Here is a 19,786-nt window from a genome sequence, read left to right as displayed (position 1 = left end):
TATCGATTTGTTTTCTCTTAATAAAAAAAGGACAAATCCCTGCTGTAGTTTCAGTGTACATTCATTCCTTCATTTGGTTTAGATTCTGGAGCTGCTCATATATTGCTGGTGTCTAAGAAGCCTGGGTTTCCCCTTTATTACAGCCACGAACAAAACAGATCTTGATTACAGAATCCTCATTCTGAATGCTTTGGTAAAAGAAGAACATGGAAGCTAAGGGCTATGCACAGCAGTTTGGTTCAAGCTTGAGCGATGGTAAAATATTCTTACTTAGATAGGAACACAAAATTACCATGCTGGATTAAATCTTTTGTCCTTCAGATCTAGTCTTTCATCTCTATTGTTACCACTACAAGATAAATGAGAAGTTCAAAACAGTGCTTTGATTGTCCTTGATCAAGGACTTTACAGCAGGTAAGGCCTAATGTCCCAATTTGGCATAGCATTTAGGCATGTATTTGTCTTAAAGCATCCGTCAGCAGCTCCACTGCCTTCTGCCTCGGTCTGAGGCACGCGAGCAGGTTGCTGCATGAAACCTTGTTAAAATTCAGATACACACAAAACCAGATGAGTGATCAAGACCTGTGTCATTAAATGTACTGTATTAGACGCTCGCATTTCATTGTTTTTTTTACCCAGAGTAAAAGAAGTAGTTGTATTCTCCATCTCCCCCAAAAAAGCTGAAGCCTCGTTATAGAAAACATAGATTTTTATTATAAAAGTAAAATTATGCCATACACAAAGAAGTTTCCTGCGACAGAAATTTGCATATTGCAGTCTTAATGTTAAAATCATGTCCAGAGCAGGAATTTAAGTTAGAGTCTCTCAGGCTACCTTTGGTTGCATGTTCACTATGCACCTGTTCTCACGCAGCACGCATTTTTTAACATTCAACTTTTGAATCGCTATTACTTTTCCTCTTCTCTCCGTGGCCGTTTGCGAGGGTTCATTTCAGTATCTTCTGCATTTTGAGTGACAGCTGGAGGCTGCACATCTCGGAAGCCATGAGACTGTAACATATAAGCAAAATCACAGGATAACACTTCTATGGATATAAAGTATGAGTAACTAGCTCCCAGAAGATCAGAATAAGGTATGATGCTGTCATTTATTTTAGATGAGCAGCCACAGAACATTTATAGAGCAGGCTAAGCTCAGAACTGCAAGCTTTTCAACACACATGCCAACTAATAACTGTCTCTCCTCATTTTATTTTTTAAGATACTTTATTTTCACCAACCAGGCTATCATTTTCATTTTACCACCAACCAGGCTATCATTTTCATTTTACCACTAATAACCCCTATGGCTATGAAGCACCGCTTCTCTGCAAATTAACTTATGTTGCCTATTTAAATAAATTAAAAGCCAAATCCTTCAGCCCTTATTCAAGCTCCCAAAGAAGCAAGGCGATGACTGGATTAATCGCCTCAGTCGTTTGCAGAAACAAAACTGTGAATTTCTAAAACCTAGGATATTTTTGTTTCATGTATCTACTTAATGAACTGAAAACATCAATGAGAGAACAGCATATCTGAATCAGTCTCTAGACTGCAAAGACCGTCCCAGCATAGTAATTTATGGGACACAATGGGATGAGAACCTTTAACTGCCAAAAACTAAACGTAGAAGTGAAAACTAGATACTGCTACTCAGGAGAGAGCTTGAAGTGATCTATTTGGCTTAGTACCGTTCGTATTTTCTGTTACCTTAGCTCACAATTTAATGATTTTAAAAGATTTTAAAATACGAAAGATCTGGAAAATCAGTTAACATCTCAGCATCTCTATCTGCATTGATGACATGTTTATGTGAAGCCTGCAACTGTCTGTCTTCCCATCTCCAGACAAATGCCGTGCAGGGAGCACTGCTGACAGCTCAGTGAAGACTCTCACTGCAGGCTTAGAGAGGAAAAGGGGTTAATCAGAAAAAGAAATTGCTTTGGGGATCCTAAATGCTCAGGTAGAGACAACGTGGGGATGAGAGCGTTTCAGGAAAGCTGACATTTTAGGTTGGTGCAGTGTGAAAAAGCAGGTAGAATTACTATCAGACATGTGACTTTTCTAAAATGCCAGTGTGTCCCACACCAAGATCAATCCAAAACAAAACAAAACCCAATCAAAATGTTTTGCTTAAGTCTCCCATCTCTGTATTACTATTTCTAAATGCCTCACCTCACGCAGCCTGCTATGTTTTTAAAAGAATAAACAGCAAGAGGCGCCACAAGGGCAGAATTTGTGCAGTCCCTCTGCTATTATAAGCAACTCAAGTGTTATTCTAAATAGTGTAATGGGGAATCTTCAAGTTTAGTGTTTCACTGCTGCTTGCATCTAATCTCTGCCATTTCCCTTAGGCACAAAGGTGGATCTGTAGCCAAGAATCCACTTAATCCAGCATGCTAGACTCCCAGCGAAAGCATTCCAATGGTTATAAAAGCCAGAACACGATAAAGTAGGCTGCTTAGTATGGATGTTTTCCATTTATTCACAGGCGTGTACCTTCTGGGCAGCACCTCAAAAATAAAAGTATTTTATGTATATTTGTGAATTCTGTTAGTGGTTTTTAGATGGCAAGAATGTGGCTAATGGAACCAAGGACCTACAAAGCTCAGATAGTCTACCGTCATTTTGAATTGTTCTTTAACGTCTTCTGGCATCTACAGACTGCATCAAGATTGACAAAGGTAGATGGCTTTATTACTTGAGCAGTATTCTCATTGCTAGCCTGGCAGACCCTCCACAGTTCAGGGAAATACTGACAATTCCTACCCAGAATATAGGTCCTGGGTCTCTTTCAGGAGAGAGATAATAAATAATCTTTTATTTCATTTCAGATGAAATAAAAGATTATTTCATCTTTCACGATGAAATAATCGGGTCACATTACCTGGGAAATTCAGGTGAATCAGATGATCTACTTATTCCCTTGTGCATAAATCGATTTACATTTCTATACTCTGCATTTAAGAATGAATCCTTATCAGCCTGTGAAAGAAACTATTTCATTTGATAGGTGTTCCACAGCTTTCACACTTGCTCAGAGTGGTGACTGACTTGCCAGTATGCTGGAAAGGACACAGCTGAAAAAGAACTAGAGCTCGGTCACCAAGTTACACACTTCTCCATTGGCTTACAGGCACTGAACAGCCAGTTTGTCAATGGTACCAAAGTATCTAATTTGTGTAAGTCTAAACATCTTTGAGGATTTAGGCTTGAGGCATTTATTATTTTTTTAATTATCTTTTTTTGTATGCTGGTTATACATAGATGTGCTAGATCAGATTTGGAAACATTGAACATATATTTACAGTTTAACTATGGAGATGGGAATGAGAAATGATAACAGCAGACTGTTACCATCAGACCTGAATTTCATGAAAGAAACAGGGATAATACATTTTTTACTCACAGAAACTGTCTGCTGAAGCTCAACAGGATTAAGGGGAAAAAACACAGGGATAATCTGAAGTTTTAACTAATCTTTGATTAGGATACACTCTCAACTGTATTTCAAGATTGTGTGCATTCACACAGAAGAAGAGAGCATCGCTATTTCATAATGCATATAAAACTGAAAGGAAAAGGCAATTAAACTAAGATAAAATCCATCTGTTTGTCACCTGGAGAGAAAGGGCTGCACACTCACATCACATGATCCAAACAACCTTGGGATGTAGTCCCACTTACCCTTCCAGTCTTTACAGAACTAAGAATATATATCTATTTGCAGTATTTCTTCTGTTCAGGTGAATACATTCAGGAGTGAAAAAAAATCTGATTTCTGTTCAATAGCTTGAATATCTCATCTTATGGCAGCATTAAAATCTGCAGGAAATGCTATGGCAACGTGTTTCCATGAGGACACAGCAAATAGTTATGGCATGTACCTATGTATCTGACATTTGAAGATATAAGAGTCGAGTGGTGGGTTTTCTTTAAACCTAAATACAGCTTAGACAGTATGTATTCTCATTAATATGTATCTAAGCACTCCACGAAAGAAAACAATCACAGGATTTAACTAGGGATGAATAAGGACTCCAGCCATAAGCTGGAAGCTCCTCATGTGATAGTGACAGAAGAGGAAAATCTGTATATAGTGGCTGGTCATAGGGTCACCGGTAGGATGGAGCTATGAGAGAGATGAATACAACCTAGGTTGTATCAGGCCATGCACTTAAAGCAGAGATGTGGAAATATGTATGGCACAAAACACTGGTGAGACCTCTGGAATACCATGTATGATTCTGGTCACCTTTGTCCTAAAAAGATAAACTCAGCTGGAACAGATGCAGAGAAGAGCCACTAGGGAAACAATAACCTACCTGACAAGGGAAAAAACAGCTTGGCTTGTTCAAGTCTCCCAAAATGAAGGCTGAGAGAGTGCATGATTGTCCTCTGTAATTGCACTTAGGCCAAAAGTTAACATCAAGGGCAGATAAAATAAGCAGTACTAGCACAAGAACAGATGGGGACAGGCTGCCTGTAAATTTGATCTGGAAATCAAAATGTTTTAACTCTAAGAGGACTAACCTGCTGGGTCATTTTTCTAAAGAGAAAAGGTGCAAAATATTCATAAACCTGGAGACAACCCAGTATTACTGGTTACCTTCAGAAGGCAACTGAAAGGCAACGCTAAGAATGCAAACATCATTCTCAGATTTGTCTATGTGTCTGAAAATTCCTTTACAGCTAACAATTTGCTCCCATCTCTGTATCTCCATCCCAGAAGAAATACTAACTGTAATGTGATACGGTATGGTTGACTCCTTCTGACTCGGTGATTTGTACAACGTTGCCAACCTGGTTAAACAAAAAACAGATAATTATGATTACTGAATATAATAATAAAAATTCCAAGTAACCAAATGACCAGACCCAAGTTTTCCTACAATCATGAGGTAGGTGACCAGTGGAATTCTTATATATGTATTTTCATATAGGTCATTTAAACTGTGGATGCCAAATTCCCATCCTTACGTTGGTCATGTAAGCTCAAATACGACGTAGACCTACTAAAAAGAGTGAATGATTCAAATACTTCTAGGGAGGTTTTTTCTAGAGATTTCACAAGCCTGTCAATATAACCTAGTGGATGGAGAATGAGAATAAGATGTTCTATTTCTAAGCCTGACCTTGCCGCTGACATACAGCATAACCTTGAGAAAATTGTTTCCCTTCTGTATCTCCTCTAACACTTCCTTGATTTTGTGCATTTAGACTCTAAGCAATGCATCTTGATTTGTGCTTATACAGAGCACCTAGCCCAATAGATGCTTGCCTAATATAGACAGAAGATTGCAAAGCAGCTCAAAAGCAAGGGGTTTTTCAACTAGTCCTAGGGCTGCTAGTCTGCACCATGCCCACCTCCCCAAAACTTACACTTATGTAAAGCCCATATAGAAAGTGTTCTGCTCTCTGTATCAAGACACACTGCCAAAGATCCCGTTAATTATTTTGGGTTTTTTTTTTCCTCCCCGAGGTGCCATTCTATTAGAGAGCACGTAATTACAGCCTGAGGAACACTGCCACTTCATATTAGCTACACAGGGAATTCCTCAGAACATTTAAGTGGTGGGTTATACTTTACAAAATAGCCCAAATCTGAAGCTGCAGAAGCCATGCTTTTACAAGCACTCAGCTGGAGCTCTGCTGCGTGCTTCTGACTCAACAGGATCTTTCCTCACAGCAATGAGAACCCTTATAATTAAGCTCTGACATTTTCAGTGGTAGAGAGGAAGAAAGAGACAGGTATCATATTTGGCATTTAAGTGGTGGGTTATACTTTACAAAATAGCCCAAATCTGAAGCTGCAGAAGCCATGCTTTTACAAGCACTCAGCTGGAGCTCTGCTGCGTGCTTCTGACTCAACAGGATCTTTCCTCACAGCAATGAGAACCCTTATAATTAAGCTCTGACATTTTCAGTGGTAGAGAGGAAGAAAGAGACAGGTATCATATTTGGCCAAAGCACAATTTAAAAAAAAAAAAAGCAGCAAATGGATTCTCAGATGGTCATCTTTGTGCCTTAATAACCTAATATAAAAACAAGAACCGATGGACCATCTTTCCTCACAGCAATGAGAACCCTTATAATTAAGCTCTGACATTTTCAGTGGTAGAGAGGAAGAAAGAGACAGGTATCATATTTGGCCAAAGCACAATTTAAAAAAAAAAAAAAAAGCAGCAAATGGATTCTCAGATGGTCATCTTTGTGCCTTAATAACCTAATATAAAAACAAGAACCACGATGGACCATCAGATATAGGTAGTTCGTGTAAAAATACAACACAATCTAGCTATTTCTGCTTTTTACAGATAGGCAGTTGTAATCGGAATTGCTATGCTTCTGCAGGCCCTGCTCCATATTAGCTGCATATTTAGAACAGTAAACAAAACATGTTTGTCTATCTTTGGCTTGCTTTCTGGAACCTGTTTCTACAACCTTCCTAGCTGTGTTGCAGAAGAAAAAAGCTCTTTACTTTTGATATATAAAATTAACTTTTGTTCACTCTGCAATCATTATGTTGATGCAACTTCTGTCTTATAAAGGCTGTTAACTAATCAGTGATGTTAATTTAATTCCAAATTAAACAGCCTGCTGTAATGATTCTGCATTGCCTTCAAACTTAGAATTTAAAAAACAAAATGCCACAAGAAAGTGTCACTGCATTTCTCTTTCAAGTTTAACAAGCAAAACTATGCACAACAACATTCCAGTAGCATTTTTGTTCGCTGTTTGCAGAAGATTAGGGAATTGAAGCAAGGCTTCTTAATCTCAAGTTGCTGCATTGTGATACTATATACAAGACAAATTTAACTGACCAGGAAAGAAAAGTGAGCTTGCAATATAGTGAAGGGGGGGGGAAAAGAACCAGGAAACAGAAAAGATGTCATTACAACAAACAGAACTTCATACTGTTTTTAGAAGGGACATCCTCATTCCTTTGGGCTTCTAAAATCATACTCCATAGGTCAGCTCTGCATTGGGAGTAAATGCAGCTCTCTTTCTACCTCTCTGCAGGTCATTGTAACTTGGTATCTGCATAGCTGTCCAGTTTTGCAGAACCATCCTGCTGCATTCAAAAGCAGAAAGGTCCAACGGCTGCCCCTGAGGCTCAGGGGTCCGTAGGCCTATGGTCTGTCCTCCTGAGAATCACTATCTAGGTGGAAAGCCTTCTTGGGCATCTTTGGCTTTGTACTGACTGGAGCCTAAAAGACAAGCAAAGAAATTCTACTCCCTGGTTACAGAATGCAGATAGTAAAAAAAAAAAAAAAATTTCTACTTAGCCACCAGATCCTAAATTCTTGTGTCTGAGCAACTGCCATTAGGGTGTTATGTTTTGATGAGACACGGCATCTTGTCAGAAAGTACAGCACTGCAGCAAGCTGACCATGGTGAGAAGGGGGAGCATGACAGTTCAGCCCACGCTGTCTTAGGCTGAATTAGAAAGCTCTTCTTGAGCCTCAGTAGCCTGGGACATGGCAGACCAAGGCCAGGAGTCAAATTCAAATCCCTGCTTGGCCACTAGTGCCAGTCTGAAAAAGATTCTCAAACGTCACACTTGTCAATATTATTATGTACCTTACTGGCCTACATTTTCACTTACCTCTGAGTGTTGTCCCAGTGAAAGATTAAACGCACAGTAGCAGCATGTCCCCAGCTTTCTCCTGGGTGACACAAAAATGACAGGCCATTTTATTTATCTCCTATAACAGCATCATCATCAGTAAACTGTAGTGAAATTAGACCAGTCTTCCAAAAAAACGCCATGATGAAAAAAATATATACCTTTCTTGCAGTAATGAATCACATCTTTTTCATATGGATTCATAGGATTTCACAACTAGTTTATCAAATATACCGAGACAAGGAATAACCTCTGTACTCACAGTGTGTTTTATGGAAGTATTGCATCAAGCTTTCTATATTTGTAGAAAGATTTTATATATACCTAATAAAGGACAGGTACTAGACAAACCTTGAAAATAGAGGCAGCATGAAGAAAAGATTTTTCTAATTACTACTGAAGAAGCCTAGTGAGTATGTCTAAATCCTACTTCAAAATTGCAATATTCTGTCTCTCAGGCATAATTATGAGCAAACATCACTCCCTTTGGGATGCAAGCTTTGGGAGAAAGTCAATGATTATTAAAGTATTAAGGGCCCCTGAAGCAGTCTTCTGCCTCTGACAGCAAAATGCAAAAGAACACAACCAAAAGCAAGGGGCGGGGGGGCGTGGTGGAAAGAGAGACGGAGGTTTGGATTGTTAACCTGTTTCAGGGGAAACAGTCCTACTGTTTCAGTTCACACCCGACCACAAGCTCAGTTCAATTTATAGACAGTTTTATTGGGTGTTTTCCTCTGCTTATCCCAGGAGGCAGTCAGTAGTCCAAAGATGGATTGCATTTTAAAGGAGTCATTTTGGTTAAGTGCTGTAAGCCTCTCCTATTCACCTGCCCACAGCCCTGTAACTTTTGAATCACTTGTTGGTCTCCATCATGTCACCAGCCCCACATGCCCCATGCGCTCTGGTATTCATTATAGCACAGAGAAGAAAAAAAAATGATTCAACTGTAATGAAGACCTAGACCCTCTAGGCATCTTGCCAGACCTTGCTCCACTATATCTAAGTTAAGATTAAAGATTTTGGCTATCAGATATGGTTCCGAGTCAGAGATCAAAACACATTTTACAATGGGTACAAATTCCACACCAGAACGTTTCCAACTGTAACGAACATGAGAGAAAAATGCTATTGTAAAATGAGATATTTCTGAGTTAAACTGACTGTAGATTAATATTTGACCTCCTTTCTAAATATATCCAGTAGAAATGTCTGGGAACACCCAGCTTAGCTATCACTAGTGGGAAAGAAAGCTGTCCCCTTCATAAAGCTCTTGACTTAATACCTTGCAGCATCTGTGCTTTTTTTTTCCCCCCCATAATTAAGAACTTCCCTTCTGCTAGGAAGCTGAATAAGAGTTTAGAGATTAACGCTCTTATGAAATCTGAGAAAAGGCTGTTTCTAAGGCTTACCAATCAATGGGGAAAAAACCTATTTAGGGGAGGCAATATGATTGATTTTACTTGGGGTTTTGCTGCTGACCCCTCCTTCAATAATTCCTTTGGCTACAACCAACCATGGATGAGTAGGAGGCTCTTTAGCCTTTACGATGAGACTGTTGAAATAGCATCCCTTCAAAGAGGGTCGTAAAAATCACCTTGTAATCCACCAGCTCAATACCTGCACAGAGTCTATGGAATAAATTCACATCAAAATGAAAACAGCTTTGTACCACTCTGAAATGCTCAACTTGAGATATTGCTGTTTAAGATGAGGGGAATATCTCTTAGCTTAAATATTTTACCAACTGGTACAAAGTTTCATTTTTGCAAGAGTACACACTATTCAGTTTAACAATACTATGTGGTTATACACACATTCTGGTGAGAGTCACAGTTTATGGTCAATATGAGGTTATGTCAAATTAAATGTTTGTAAAAGAAAATACGCGCAGGACAATACATGGTATCTTTGAATTATAACCTGCTCTGAATGTCTTCACATTCTTTACTGTCCCTATGACTCAATAAACACAACAGTTCCCAAACAACGCTGGCTATTGAAAAAAGACAATCTATTAGCTTTCATTGGGTTTGTAGCCAGAAAGGCTGCCAAAAATAATACATCAGAGAGCAAGAGTCAAAAATGATAAAAAGGGTCAGATACTGGAAGCTGGGTCTTTATCTGCATGCACAGCTCAAAATTCCACATTCTTCACATTCTCGAAGGAGATGGTCTGTATTTGTTAATTTTATCTTGCATCTGTGCCAAATGGTTCAATGCCTGTATAGACACTGAGAACATCTTTGCCTTTGTTCTGTCCCCTTCTTCTCCCCCCACTCCAGAACAAGGGAATCATTACTTAGTTCACAGAAACTGAAGCTGTGGACAGAGAATTTGTGCCCTTTAACTGCATCATAAAATAACACAAAGTTACAACCTGAAATAAGATTTAAATGCTGAGCTTTTTCTTCATTTGTCAAAATCTCTACTTTGGAAGAATTGTTCTATTTTCCCCTGTGACCGCAGCAGAAGAGTCTATATGAGGTACTCTGCTCATTACAGGGTGAAATGGAGCAGCCTGTAAAAAACACTTAAACTCACTATGGGCAGGCTGTAGTTGAGGACCCCACATAGAACTTCCCTCTACATCATAACTGTAGAGAGTTCCAGCTATACAGCAAATATGAAATGCCTTTGCAAATAATTAATGCAACGTGTTCAAGCGTAATGGCAAAATAAACAATGTAAACTGTTTTGGAGAGGCAGTGAATGATTCTCAGGGAATTTAGGAAATTGCAGCATAGTTTGAGGTGTGCAACCATTAAGCTGTGTTCTTCTGTTAGCGCTTTAACCTGTTCATCACGACATTCTTGCTAGGAGTTTACTGCCCCCAGGTCCATCCCTACATTTTTTGCATGATCATTGACTAGCCAATTTCAGTCTAAATTACCTGATTTATCAGAGGTTTACTTATTTAAATAGCTCAAGCTTACCTGGCCCACTTTTGGCAGAAACGGATTGGGAGACAATCACATAAACAGCTCAGCCAGCGTATAGGATGTGGCAGTGACCTCCAGCAGGGGTAGTGGCCTCCTTAGCTGACACAGCTACAGCTGGAATAGAGGTAACTCCACAGCCTAAGATCCTCAAGGGAAGGCTGCAATACATTAGCTGCACGTCTAAAAACCTAGTTACTCAGAGAGTTCTTAGTACCTAGTGCTTCCCCATAAAGGGTGATTCAGTCATCTTAAGGAATACTGACAGATCTAATATCAAGTTTAGTATTAAAAATGTTGGTTTAAAAAGGAAAAAAAAAAATCCAGCAACGCTCTCAATCTGTGAGTTTCTGCAATCTGAAAATGTCATGACTTTTAAAAATATTTGTCATTTCTTTTCAAAAATCTAACCAGCATTCTAATCTGCACACCATGTTGGAGTTTAGAATAAAATTTGATAGTTGCTAACTACAATTACAATGCTGACACAGATAAGCACTACTGTAGAGTTCCACAATGCTAGCAGTTCCAGATGGGTCTAATAGTTTTGCCATGGATTCTGCTACGCTGCAGAAGTTCAGCAAACAACTTCATTTTCTTCGTACACGATGCCAAAAGAAAGGAAGTCATATATTTGAAGATTAACTCTGTTTTCAACTCACAAGCTAACCTACCTAAAGCAGGTACCAATGTGGACTGGCCTTGTCCAATCCTTGTTGTCATTTGGTTTGTCAGAACTACCTAAAAGAGGAAACAAACGCAAACAAACAAGAAAATCTCCAGAAAAGAAGCATATTGGTGGGAGGGAAAAGAGGGGTTTTTCAAAAAGCTTTTATCAAGTTACTCAGGTAAAACTCTTGCCTACTGTAATGAAGCTTTCGTGTTAACAAGAAGAAACTGTAAAGGTGCCTTATCGTTCCTCAATAGCCAAAACAAAGTAAGAGAACCCTGCAAAATGTATTTTCAATTTGCATAGAAGGTAGATTTCTTTCATTCAAGACTTTAAAGAAACCTAAATTTCTCCCTTCCCAAGGGATGCAAACTCTACACAACTTGTATATTCCAACGTATTTGTAATAAATACTGTTTGGACCTGTATTTAGATGCACATGACTTGTACTAGCCCTCTATAAAGAGATAGATTTCAGTCACTGTGGCATAAATGAACTTGGTGGTGCTGCTCAAAACATGCATAAGCCTAGTGATTAATAGAATTTCTGCACCTTGTAGTCTAAAAATGCGCAAGTGGGTACAATACAAAGCAGAATGAAAGTGAACAGACAGAGCGGGGGAGTGTTTTCGCAGCACAAATCACTCGTAGGAGGTTCACAGACAGTCTAGGTTAGATCCCTGGTAGAAGTGGGGGTGGGTGAGACAGAAAAGAGCCAGGAATATTAATTGCAAAGTTCATTAAAAATGAAAAATAAAAATTTGTACCTATCTTAAACCCTAGGGGTTTTCATTGTTTGACATGCTTGTATGACTCTTGCTTGAACAGTTAGAAAAGTGTGCTAGAGCAAGCAATTCCACTGAGCACAGGGGGCACGCACCAGAACATTTGCATAGCTGAAAGCCCCAAGACATATATTTTGTATTTTAGAGAAGTAACTCATCATATATGGATGATAACAACCCCAAATAGGCTCCCCATCTCACTGCTGGAGAAGGGCTGGTCTGGGCACCCTAGCACAACCCACCGAGTTCAGCTTTAGAAACTAAAGGAACTTACTTCCTACCATATTAGAGCATTCAGACTGCCCAGCTTTGCTGCACGACAAGCACTCCCTAGCATGCAAGCTGAATTTAGACTGCTTGCAAGCTACGTGGAACTAACTCAAAAACTAACAAGAGGGCCGCTCTGAGCTAGATCATTTCTGAAGCTACAGATCACTTCTGTGATTTAGCAAGTGTTTATTTAGCAAGTGTTTGTACTAAACTACTCACTTGTTCAATAGAAGTAAGTTATATATGTTTCCCTTGACCAAAGAAAAAAAGACTGTACAATGATAACTGCTCCTGTTCAAGGTCACCAGGTGCCCAATTTATGAGCGAAAGCACTCGGTAAACTGGAGGCTGTGCAAATCAAGCAGTCATACAACATCTGTCTCCCTTGGTGCCCATACCAGCAGGAAGAAGCTTCATAATTCATGTCAGGGCAAGAGAGAGGGTATGCTTTCAGCAGCAAGCACAATCGCCTGACCCAGGCGGAATGCAGAGCTGTGCACTTGCCCTTCCTGCAGCTATCAGAGGAAGCACAAGGGGAGGCTTATTTTTAGCAGTTAGGAACAAAAGCCAATTGCGCAAGAGAGTTGAGGGTGACAAGGTTGCAAGTCACCTGGAAACAGTTACAGGCAGAAGCACCATTTTGAGACTTGTGTAAGCTCTAATTCCTGAACAATGCTTTTCTGTGCTGTAAAAGACTTGCCAAAACGACTTCTGGAACAGATGTAGCTTCTGAGTGCCATCTGCTGGCTACGCAGCTGCAGATTTGCTGACCTCCATATTGGAGTAAATGACGTAGAAACAATGCCCAGGAAGGAAGCTATGGGTTTCCCTGCATGCCAGAAGAGCAAGCCAAACTAGCAGATAAAGTGGTTTTCCTCCCTAAGAACAGTTCCTCCGCTAAGACAGTAGTTTATTTTTAAACAAAGCGTGGAAAATTATGTTGGAACTGCTAAATATTCTGATGTATTTTAATGCACGTGCTTTGTAGGTAAAAGTCACTAGAGGAGCGTTCTTTGTCCAACCAAATCATGAAAGAAAATGATGTGAAACAGAATGACAAATTGATATGCTACCATTTAATTAAGATCCACAGGATGCCTTTAATGCAAATTTTACTTATTTTGGCAAGTCTAGGAATTTTCCACCTAAACAGTTTTGTCTGTGTGACCCGTCTATATTTACCAACCAAACTGGCAAACACGAATGTAGAGGACATTCTTGCAGTTTTGTTTTGCTATTTACAGGCAATCACAAATCACATTTGCTTAATTCTTTGTAATGTATTTATTCCAAAGTAGCACCTTTTGTGATTTAAACCCGCCCCAGACTTACCGCTGATTTATGATCATTTGCTATGATGATCAGCTGTTGTGCCAGACCATTCAAAAGCCTTGTTCGAAGCGAGAGGTCCTCAAAGTCATGGCGAAAAGGAAATGCAATTCCATCAACTACCACCAGTCGGACCTAAATGCAGAAGAAAAGGAAAAACTACCATTACTATCCTACAAACAAATGACAAAAAGCAGTAAGACCTCTTTTTAAGTGCACTGGAATGCTTTATGTAAGGTGATGACAATCTTTTATTTCATACTCAGATATGCATGACAGTGTAACACGTATTGTCTCTATGTATGTATCGGAGACAATCAGCACTCCACCAGAGCGCAGAGTAAAGGGCCTCAAGCTCCAAACACACTAGTACACTTGCTAAGTGCACCACTGCATTATGCGTAGATACTAGCTCAGACCATAGCTGCACTAGCTTAAACAAAATGCTGCACTAAGCTCTCGCATTAGTTAACTCAGCACAGAGCTGCCCTTCCGACTGTTTCCAGTTTCAGAGCTCACTCGCTTACAGGTAGCTGACTTCTCTCTGCAGCACCTGGTATGGAATACAAAATAACAAAGCTGGACTTAAAGCCTTGCAGAAGAGAAGTTGGAGAAAAAAAATCATTAAACATCAGAACTGTACTTCAATCAACTCTCCGTGAACACTATTTCACCTTCTCCCTCAAAAAATAAAATCCAAACCGAAACTAGAATACATGCTGTCTGCAGTCAGCAGACAACTCATCAGATTCTAAGGCTCGTATCAGTGATCTATCTTCGAAACATGGATTTTAACAGATGCTTAAAGATATTCCAGACACTATGCAATGGAGCTGAGTATCTATCTTGCCTGAAGATGTTTGCTTTGCTGAATTATTTCTTTTGTAGCAATCATTAGCTGAAGCTAGAGCACAATGCTGCTACTGGCTCATCACCCTCAAAATACTATATAAACATTAGTCTGGGATTTTGATTTATTCTAGTTTCATTTGTTGTAGCTGTTTTGATGACCCAAGTTTGTCTGAAATACAGAAGGGAGATGGATAGTCTTACAGCGTTCGCGTGTTCAGATGTCACTCAAATCCTAGGTATCTATGAGTTCTTGCATTAATGCACATGATAACAAATTGGAAACAACACGAGAAAATGTAAGGAAGAAATTCTTTATGATGACGTTGGTGAGACACTGGAATAGGTTACCCAGAAAAGTTGTGGCTGCCCCATCCCTGGAAGTGTTCAAGGCCAGGCTGGATGGGGCTTTGAGTAACCTGGTCTGGAGGAAGGTGTCCCTGCCCACGGCAGGGGGGTTGGAACTAGGTGGTCTTTAAGGTCCCTTCCAACCCAAACCATCCTATGATTCTATGATTTTCTGTATTACTGATTTAACCCGTTACTGGGAAGTAGCTTTGTGGCTGGAACATACAAGCCTGCAGCAAACATCACCCTGTGAAATGGCCCTGGGCCTCCAACTGAAAAACAAACAAAAAAAATCTTAATTTGAAAAAGATTAAATAGTTAGAATTAAAATAAGATATTCTTCTGTTTTCTCATTTTTCCTCCTTCCTGCAAATTCTTTTCTATGAGCCTGTACATCTTCCTCATGCATAATTTTTTGACTTCAAGAACAATCAGTTTAACAGTAGAAAAATTAGTCATGCTAGAAAGGCATGTATACATAGTTATATAACTTGCCTATCAGAGGAGTATGTCCAGGTAGGATGCAATTTAGTTTATTTTCTCCCAGTTGCACTTATAAAATAGCAAACAAGTAGACTTAAAGTATTCAAAAGTAGGCTATATAGAGAAAGCTTGGTAACACATGCCTTCTCCATGTCAGTTTGTCTCTACTAGACCTTAAAGAATTATGTTTATTATGACAAGAATATTTTCTAACATAAGTCTTTTTCATATTATTGGTCTTTCTCATATTATTAACAAGATCTCAGACTAATTTGTATTTCCAAATGATACTCTCTACAACTGTGTCTCTCTCAAAAAACCGCTAAAGCTTGGAGGTTTCCTGTGGTCCCAGTCTCAGCTCCAGGTCTGCACAGAGGGATCAGACTAATTTTAATGAGAGCTGGACTGCAACGAGCGATCTGTCAAGTCACTTATAGCCTGTCCAAGGAATCACCAGAAGGTCTTACAGTTCTCCTGCAACCTTCGGTATTTCAGGCTCCAGGCCAAGCACAGATAATCAGCACAGATGGTACCAGAGAACTGCAGCCCAATGTAACTGTGCTAATGAAGCCATGTACTTTCCACAAGAGCAAACACAACAGGGCACCGTTAGTACCTGGCAGAGAAAGGGAAATACCAGACTACACTAAGCAAAAGTAAGACTCCCATCTGCGCTTTCAAGAACATAACAGCTTCCAAAAATGGAAATGATATGTAAAAGACAATCTAACTAAACAACACTGATTTGTGCTCTGTTAGAATAAGGCACAAGTCATCTTCCCTGAACCCTGTTAGGGAGTGATCTGCTGTGCAGAATCTAGAAATCTGGAAGGGAGGTGGTGAAAATCTGCCTTACAATAGCATTTCACTAAGACACTAGGTACTAGGAAACTTTTTGGCTGTAGTCCACCCAAGAGTCAAGCCGCAGGCTCTGGTTGCTTGTAGCAACAGAAGATGTATTGGAAAGAAGGAGAAGAGTCACTTTCTGGATGCCAGGATGGTGCAGGCTGCTTCTGGTCCTCAGTGATCTTCTAGGACAAAAAAAAATGGCACTAAGCCTTTCTGATCCCCCTGCATCATGGTCATCACACGCACGCCTGGCTCAGAGACTCTTCTGTAAAGCAGTTTTGTGATGATTCATAACTCAGTGCTCATAGAAATGTAAAAACATGTGGCAACATAGATCCAGTACCCTCGCCTCAAAGCGGAGATTCAGGACGATGGCAGCAGCGGTAGCAAAAGCAAATCACTCTCAAGAGTAATTGGGATGTGAATGAAAAAGCAAACAAGCAAGCAAGCTTCACATTTGTACTCTGGCATCAGCCAATATATTACTGCCAAGCTGATGAGGTACCAAGGTGTTACTCATGTTACTCTTACTATAACAGATGAACATCCCTGAAAATCTTTAGTGTGAAGATGAGTGATGTCTTCTGGTAAGTCTGCAATAACCCTTACCTTTGAATGCTCTGAAAGAAAGTCTGGGAGGAGGTAGACCTGTGCAAGAAGCTCTATGTAGTCACGGCAACGGAAGTAATAAATGTGAGAAAGGATACTTTCAAGAGAGAAAGTCTCCAAAGCTTTTAGATGATCTGAGAACAAATAAATAGATGAGTAAATGAGTCAGAAGTCTGTACTAGCATATTGCTACTTTCGTCATTCTACCAAACTATGCCTTCCACATATAGCAACAGCAAAACCCCCAGAAACAGTCAAGGTAAAGAAACATACCTTCCATCTGGCTTGAAAGTCAAGGAGGTGGTGAGCAGATGCTATCTCAGCATTTGCACACAGATACACCGGAGCCTCCAAGGGAGTGCTCCAAAAATGAAAAATTTATTTCTGAAAAAAGAACTTTTCCAGTAAATCATTTTCAAGCCAGAACACCACCAGAGGACAACAGTGACTATTAATCATCCATTATTTAATGTACAGGCAGTAGCTCATTTAATATGGTGTCCTTTTACCTCTGTTCAAACAGAAGTTTGCTGCATAAAATACTCTAAGAGTAGCATAAAAGTTGTGTCAGTATCCCCAACACACTGACGACTTCTAGAATAAAACTCTTCATTAAATGCAACCTGGCTACATTGACCTTATGAAGGAGCTGAATTCCAGCTACAGTTTCACAATATGGGGCTTCAGCAGCAATATTGCCTTAAGAAATTCTGCCGTTCCTCTTCTTTTTCCCCAGCTGCTCTTCCTGTCCCTGCATTGCAGCACATTATTCCTCAGTTTTGCTGACAGAGTTGTGTTTGGGTTTTGCTGTAAATTCGATCATTAAAGTGCTAAACAAACAAAAAAAAAGCAACAGCCAAAAACCCCACATACCCCACAGATCATCATGTAGAAAAAGAATTATTCTTAAAGTAGATCAGCTCAGTCTGCAGCATGGCTCCACATGGTGACGCTGTTCAGGGTATGATACATACAGGTGGAAATAAAGGCTGGCAGCAAGAACTCCTTAAGCCAGCACTGCTGCTGAAACCCTCAAACTGTAAAACTGCAGCCTACGAGAAACTCGTTTCACTCAGGTCCTCGCCTACTAGGCAGAAAGAAATGACTTAGCAACGTACCTTCTTCTTGATGAGCTTCAGCAATAAGCCGGCAATGCCGCACACAGGCAGTTGCAATATCCACTACTCTGTCTACCATAAAACTTCCCTCGGTGTCAATGAACACAGCTTCTCCAGCTACGCCCCCGAAGCATTCTGGGATCTGTACATCTACTGCCAACTGCATACTGCCATGGGAAACAGAAAAAAGACAGATATTTACACCACAAAGCTCTCCCCTCCCAACTCACTCCTAAAGTGACATTTCTGCTGAGGAACACGTGGAACAGGGAGCAGTGCAGCCATTGTCTTTATTATATTTATAATGCTGTATTAAGAATCAGAGATTGCAGGCATGACAACAAGAAAAATGAACTCTCTTCACAGTTAAACCAAACAAAGAAAAGTGATTCTCAGTCGCACAAAAGCAATCAAAAACCAAAATACCATAGCTGTGTTTTCCCAACACCAGGCGCTCCGCAGATCTCGGTGATTTTCGTTAGTTGCACACCACCTCCCAGAATATTGTCTAGTGCTGAACAAAAGGTGATGATGAAGCCCTGGGCTTGCTCTTCTTCCAGAAGTTCCAGCGCTGTGCACTTTCTGGTGGCGCCTGATCCCCCAGCAGTCCTTGCTGCATCCCCGTGACATTCCTGCCTCACAACCTGTAATGCTGCCAGTGCCTCTTCTTTGGAGATCCCAATTTCTAGAAGAGTCAAAATCATGAAACACTACTTTATTTTTATAAACAGTGATTTATTTCAAGTATGAAGAGATAATTCAACTTGTTTGACAGAACCTGATCATTCTGCAGTGGAACACAAAAATATTAAGCCTTTTAGTATAACGATGTGCACAGCTTGCCAACATTTCTGGAACTAACGATGTGATTTTCAAAAGAACTCAGAGCAATGATGCCCTGAGTTCAGAATTCAGGTGACAGTAAGCTATCTGCAAATAAAAAAATCAAAACTGCTCTTCACAGACGTGGATGAGAGCTGGCAGAGCAATTCACCTATTCTGCACTGAATGTGCTATCATATTAATTTCATTTGAAGCAAATCAGGTCCTGTAAAAGAAGTCAGGTTGCAGACTAGTAAGTGACAGTGACACCTACTGATCGTACTCTGAATTCTCAGGGTATTCCAGGGCTGAGCACCTTAGCCATCATTTCTAGATCTGAAACACAGACCTAGTAACAGATGAGACACCTGCAAATATCTCTGTGTGTCTATCTTTACACACGCATATCTGTCAGGATCTAACGACTTCACTTGGCTCTTCAAGGCAAAACTATTACCACGTTATCATAGATAATAAAACTACTGATAATCAAAATCGTGATACACGTCTTACAATGGCTGTGCAAATCTTATTTCAGTTGCTTGAAAAAGGTAACTTTCTGACCTCATGGAAGTTTATTTTGTTTAAAGCATGTACAGTTGGGGAAAGAAGAGGAATGAGAGAGACAGAATCCTCTGTTTTTTCTTTTTCTGTATCCCATTTACATCTATGACGCAGCGTAAGAAGGATCTTCTATCAGAATCGTCTTTTTTGTTTCGTTTTTGCTTAGGCACATGCGAAAGTCAGTAAATATTTACTGTGCCCGTTGCTCTAGACTCACCTGAGGTCTCAGGGGGATTTCTCAGGGGAGCTGCCCGGACCTGAGCCACAGCACCTCAGTACGGATCGAGCGCCTTGTCTGCCCAAGCTGCTTCCTACGCATTAACCACCGACATAAGCGAAACCCTGCCGAACCCCCACCCTCGCTAATAAGCTACCAAGAAAGTTTCGCGGAAAGGAAAGGGGTTATGGAAGAGCTGCGGGGGAGACCTGCCCGAAGCGGGGGATGCCCGGGAGGCGGCCTGAGGGGACAAGGGCCGCCGGCCGCGGACCCGCCGGCAGCGGGGGCGCCCGGCGCCCCCCCAGCGG

General features: G+C 40.3%; 1 protein-coding gene across 1 annotated transcript in view; it reads right to left on the bottom strand.

Moving 5' to 3' along the window:
- Positions 1-696: 696 nt before the first annotated feature.
- Positions 697-19,786, bottom strand: part of RAD51C (RAD51 paralog C) — a gene marked incomplete at its 5' end in the record, with an annotated part of 20,291 nt that continues 1,201 nt past the window's right edge. Inside the window, 8 exons of the mRNA XM_009278343.2 lie at positions 697-1,010; positions 4,742-4,802; positions 7,609-7,669; positions 11,240-11,306; positions 13,623-13,754; positions 16,758-16,891; positions 17,876-18,042; positions 18,302-18,560. Of these exons, the coding sequence (XP_009276618.1) occupies positions 909-1,010; positions 4,742-4,802; positions 7,609-7,669; positions 11,240-11,306; positions 13,623-13,754; positions 16,758-16,891; positions 17,876-18,042; positions 18,302-18,560 (983 nt within the window). The remainder of the gene's footprint in view (positions 1,011-4,741; positions 4,803-7,608; positions 7,670-11,239; positions 11,307-13,622; positions 13,755-16,757; positions 16,892-17,875; positions 18,043-18,301; positions 18,561-19,786) is intronic.

Source organism: Aptenodytes forsteri, unplaced genomic scaffold (genome assembly GCF_000699145.1).
Source record: "Aptenodytes forsteri isolate BGI_AS27 unplaced genomic scaffold, ASM69914v1 Scaffold66, whole genome shotgun sequence".
NCBI classification, from domain to species: Eukaryota; Metazoa; Chordata; class Aves; order Sphenisciformes; family Spheniscidae; genus Aptenodytes; species Aptenodytes forsteri.
This window is presented reverse-complemented; position numbering and strand designations above follow the sequence as displayed.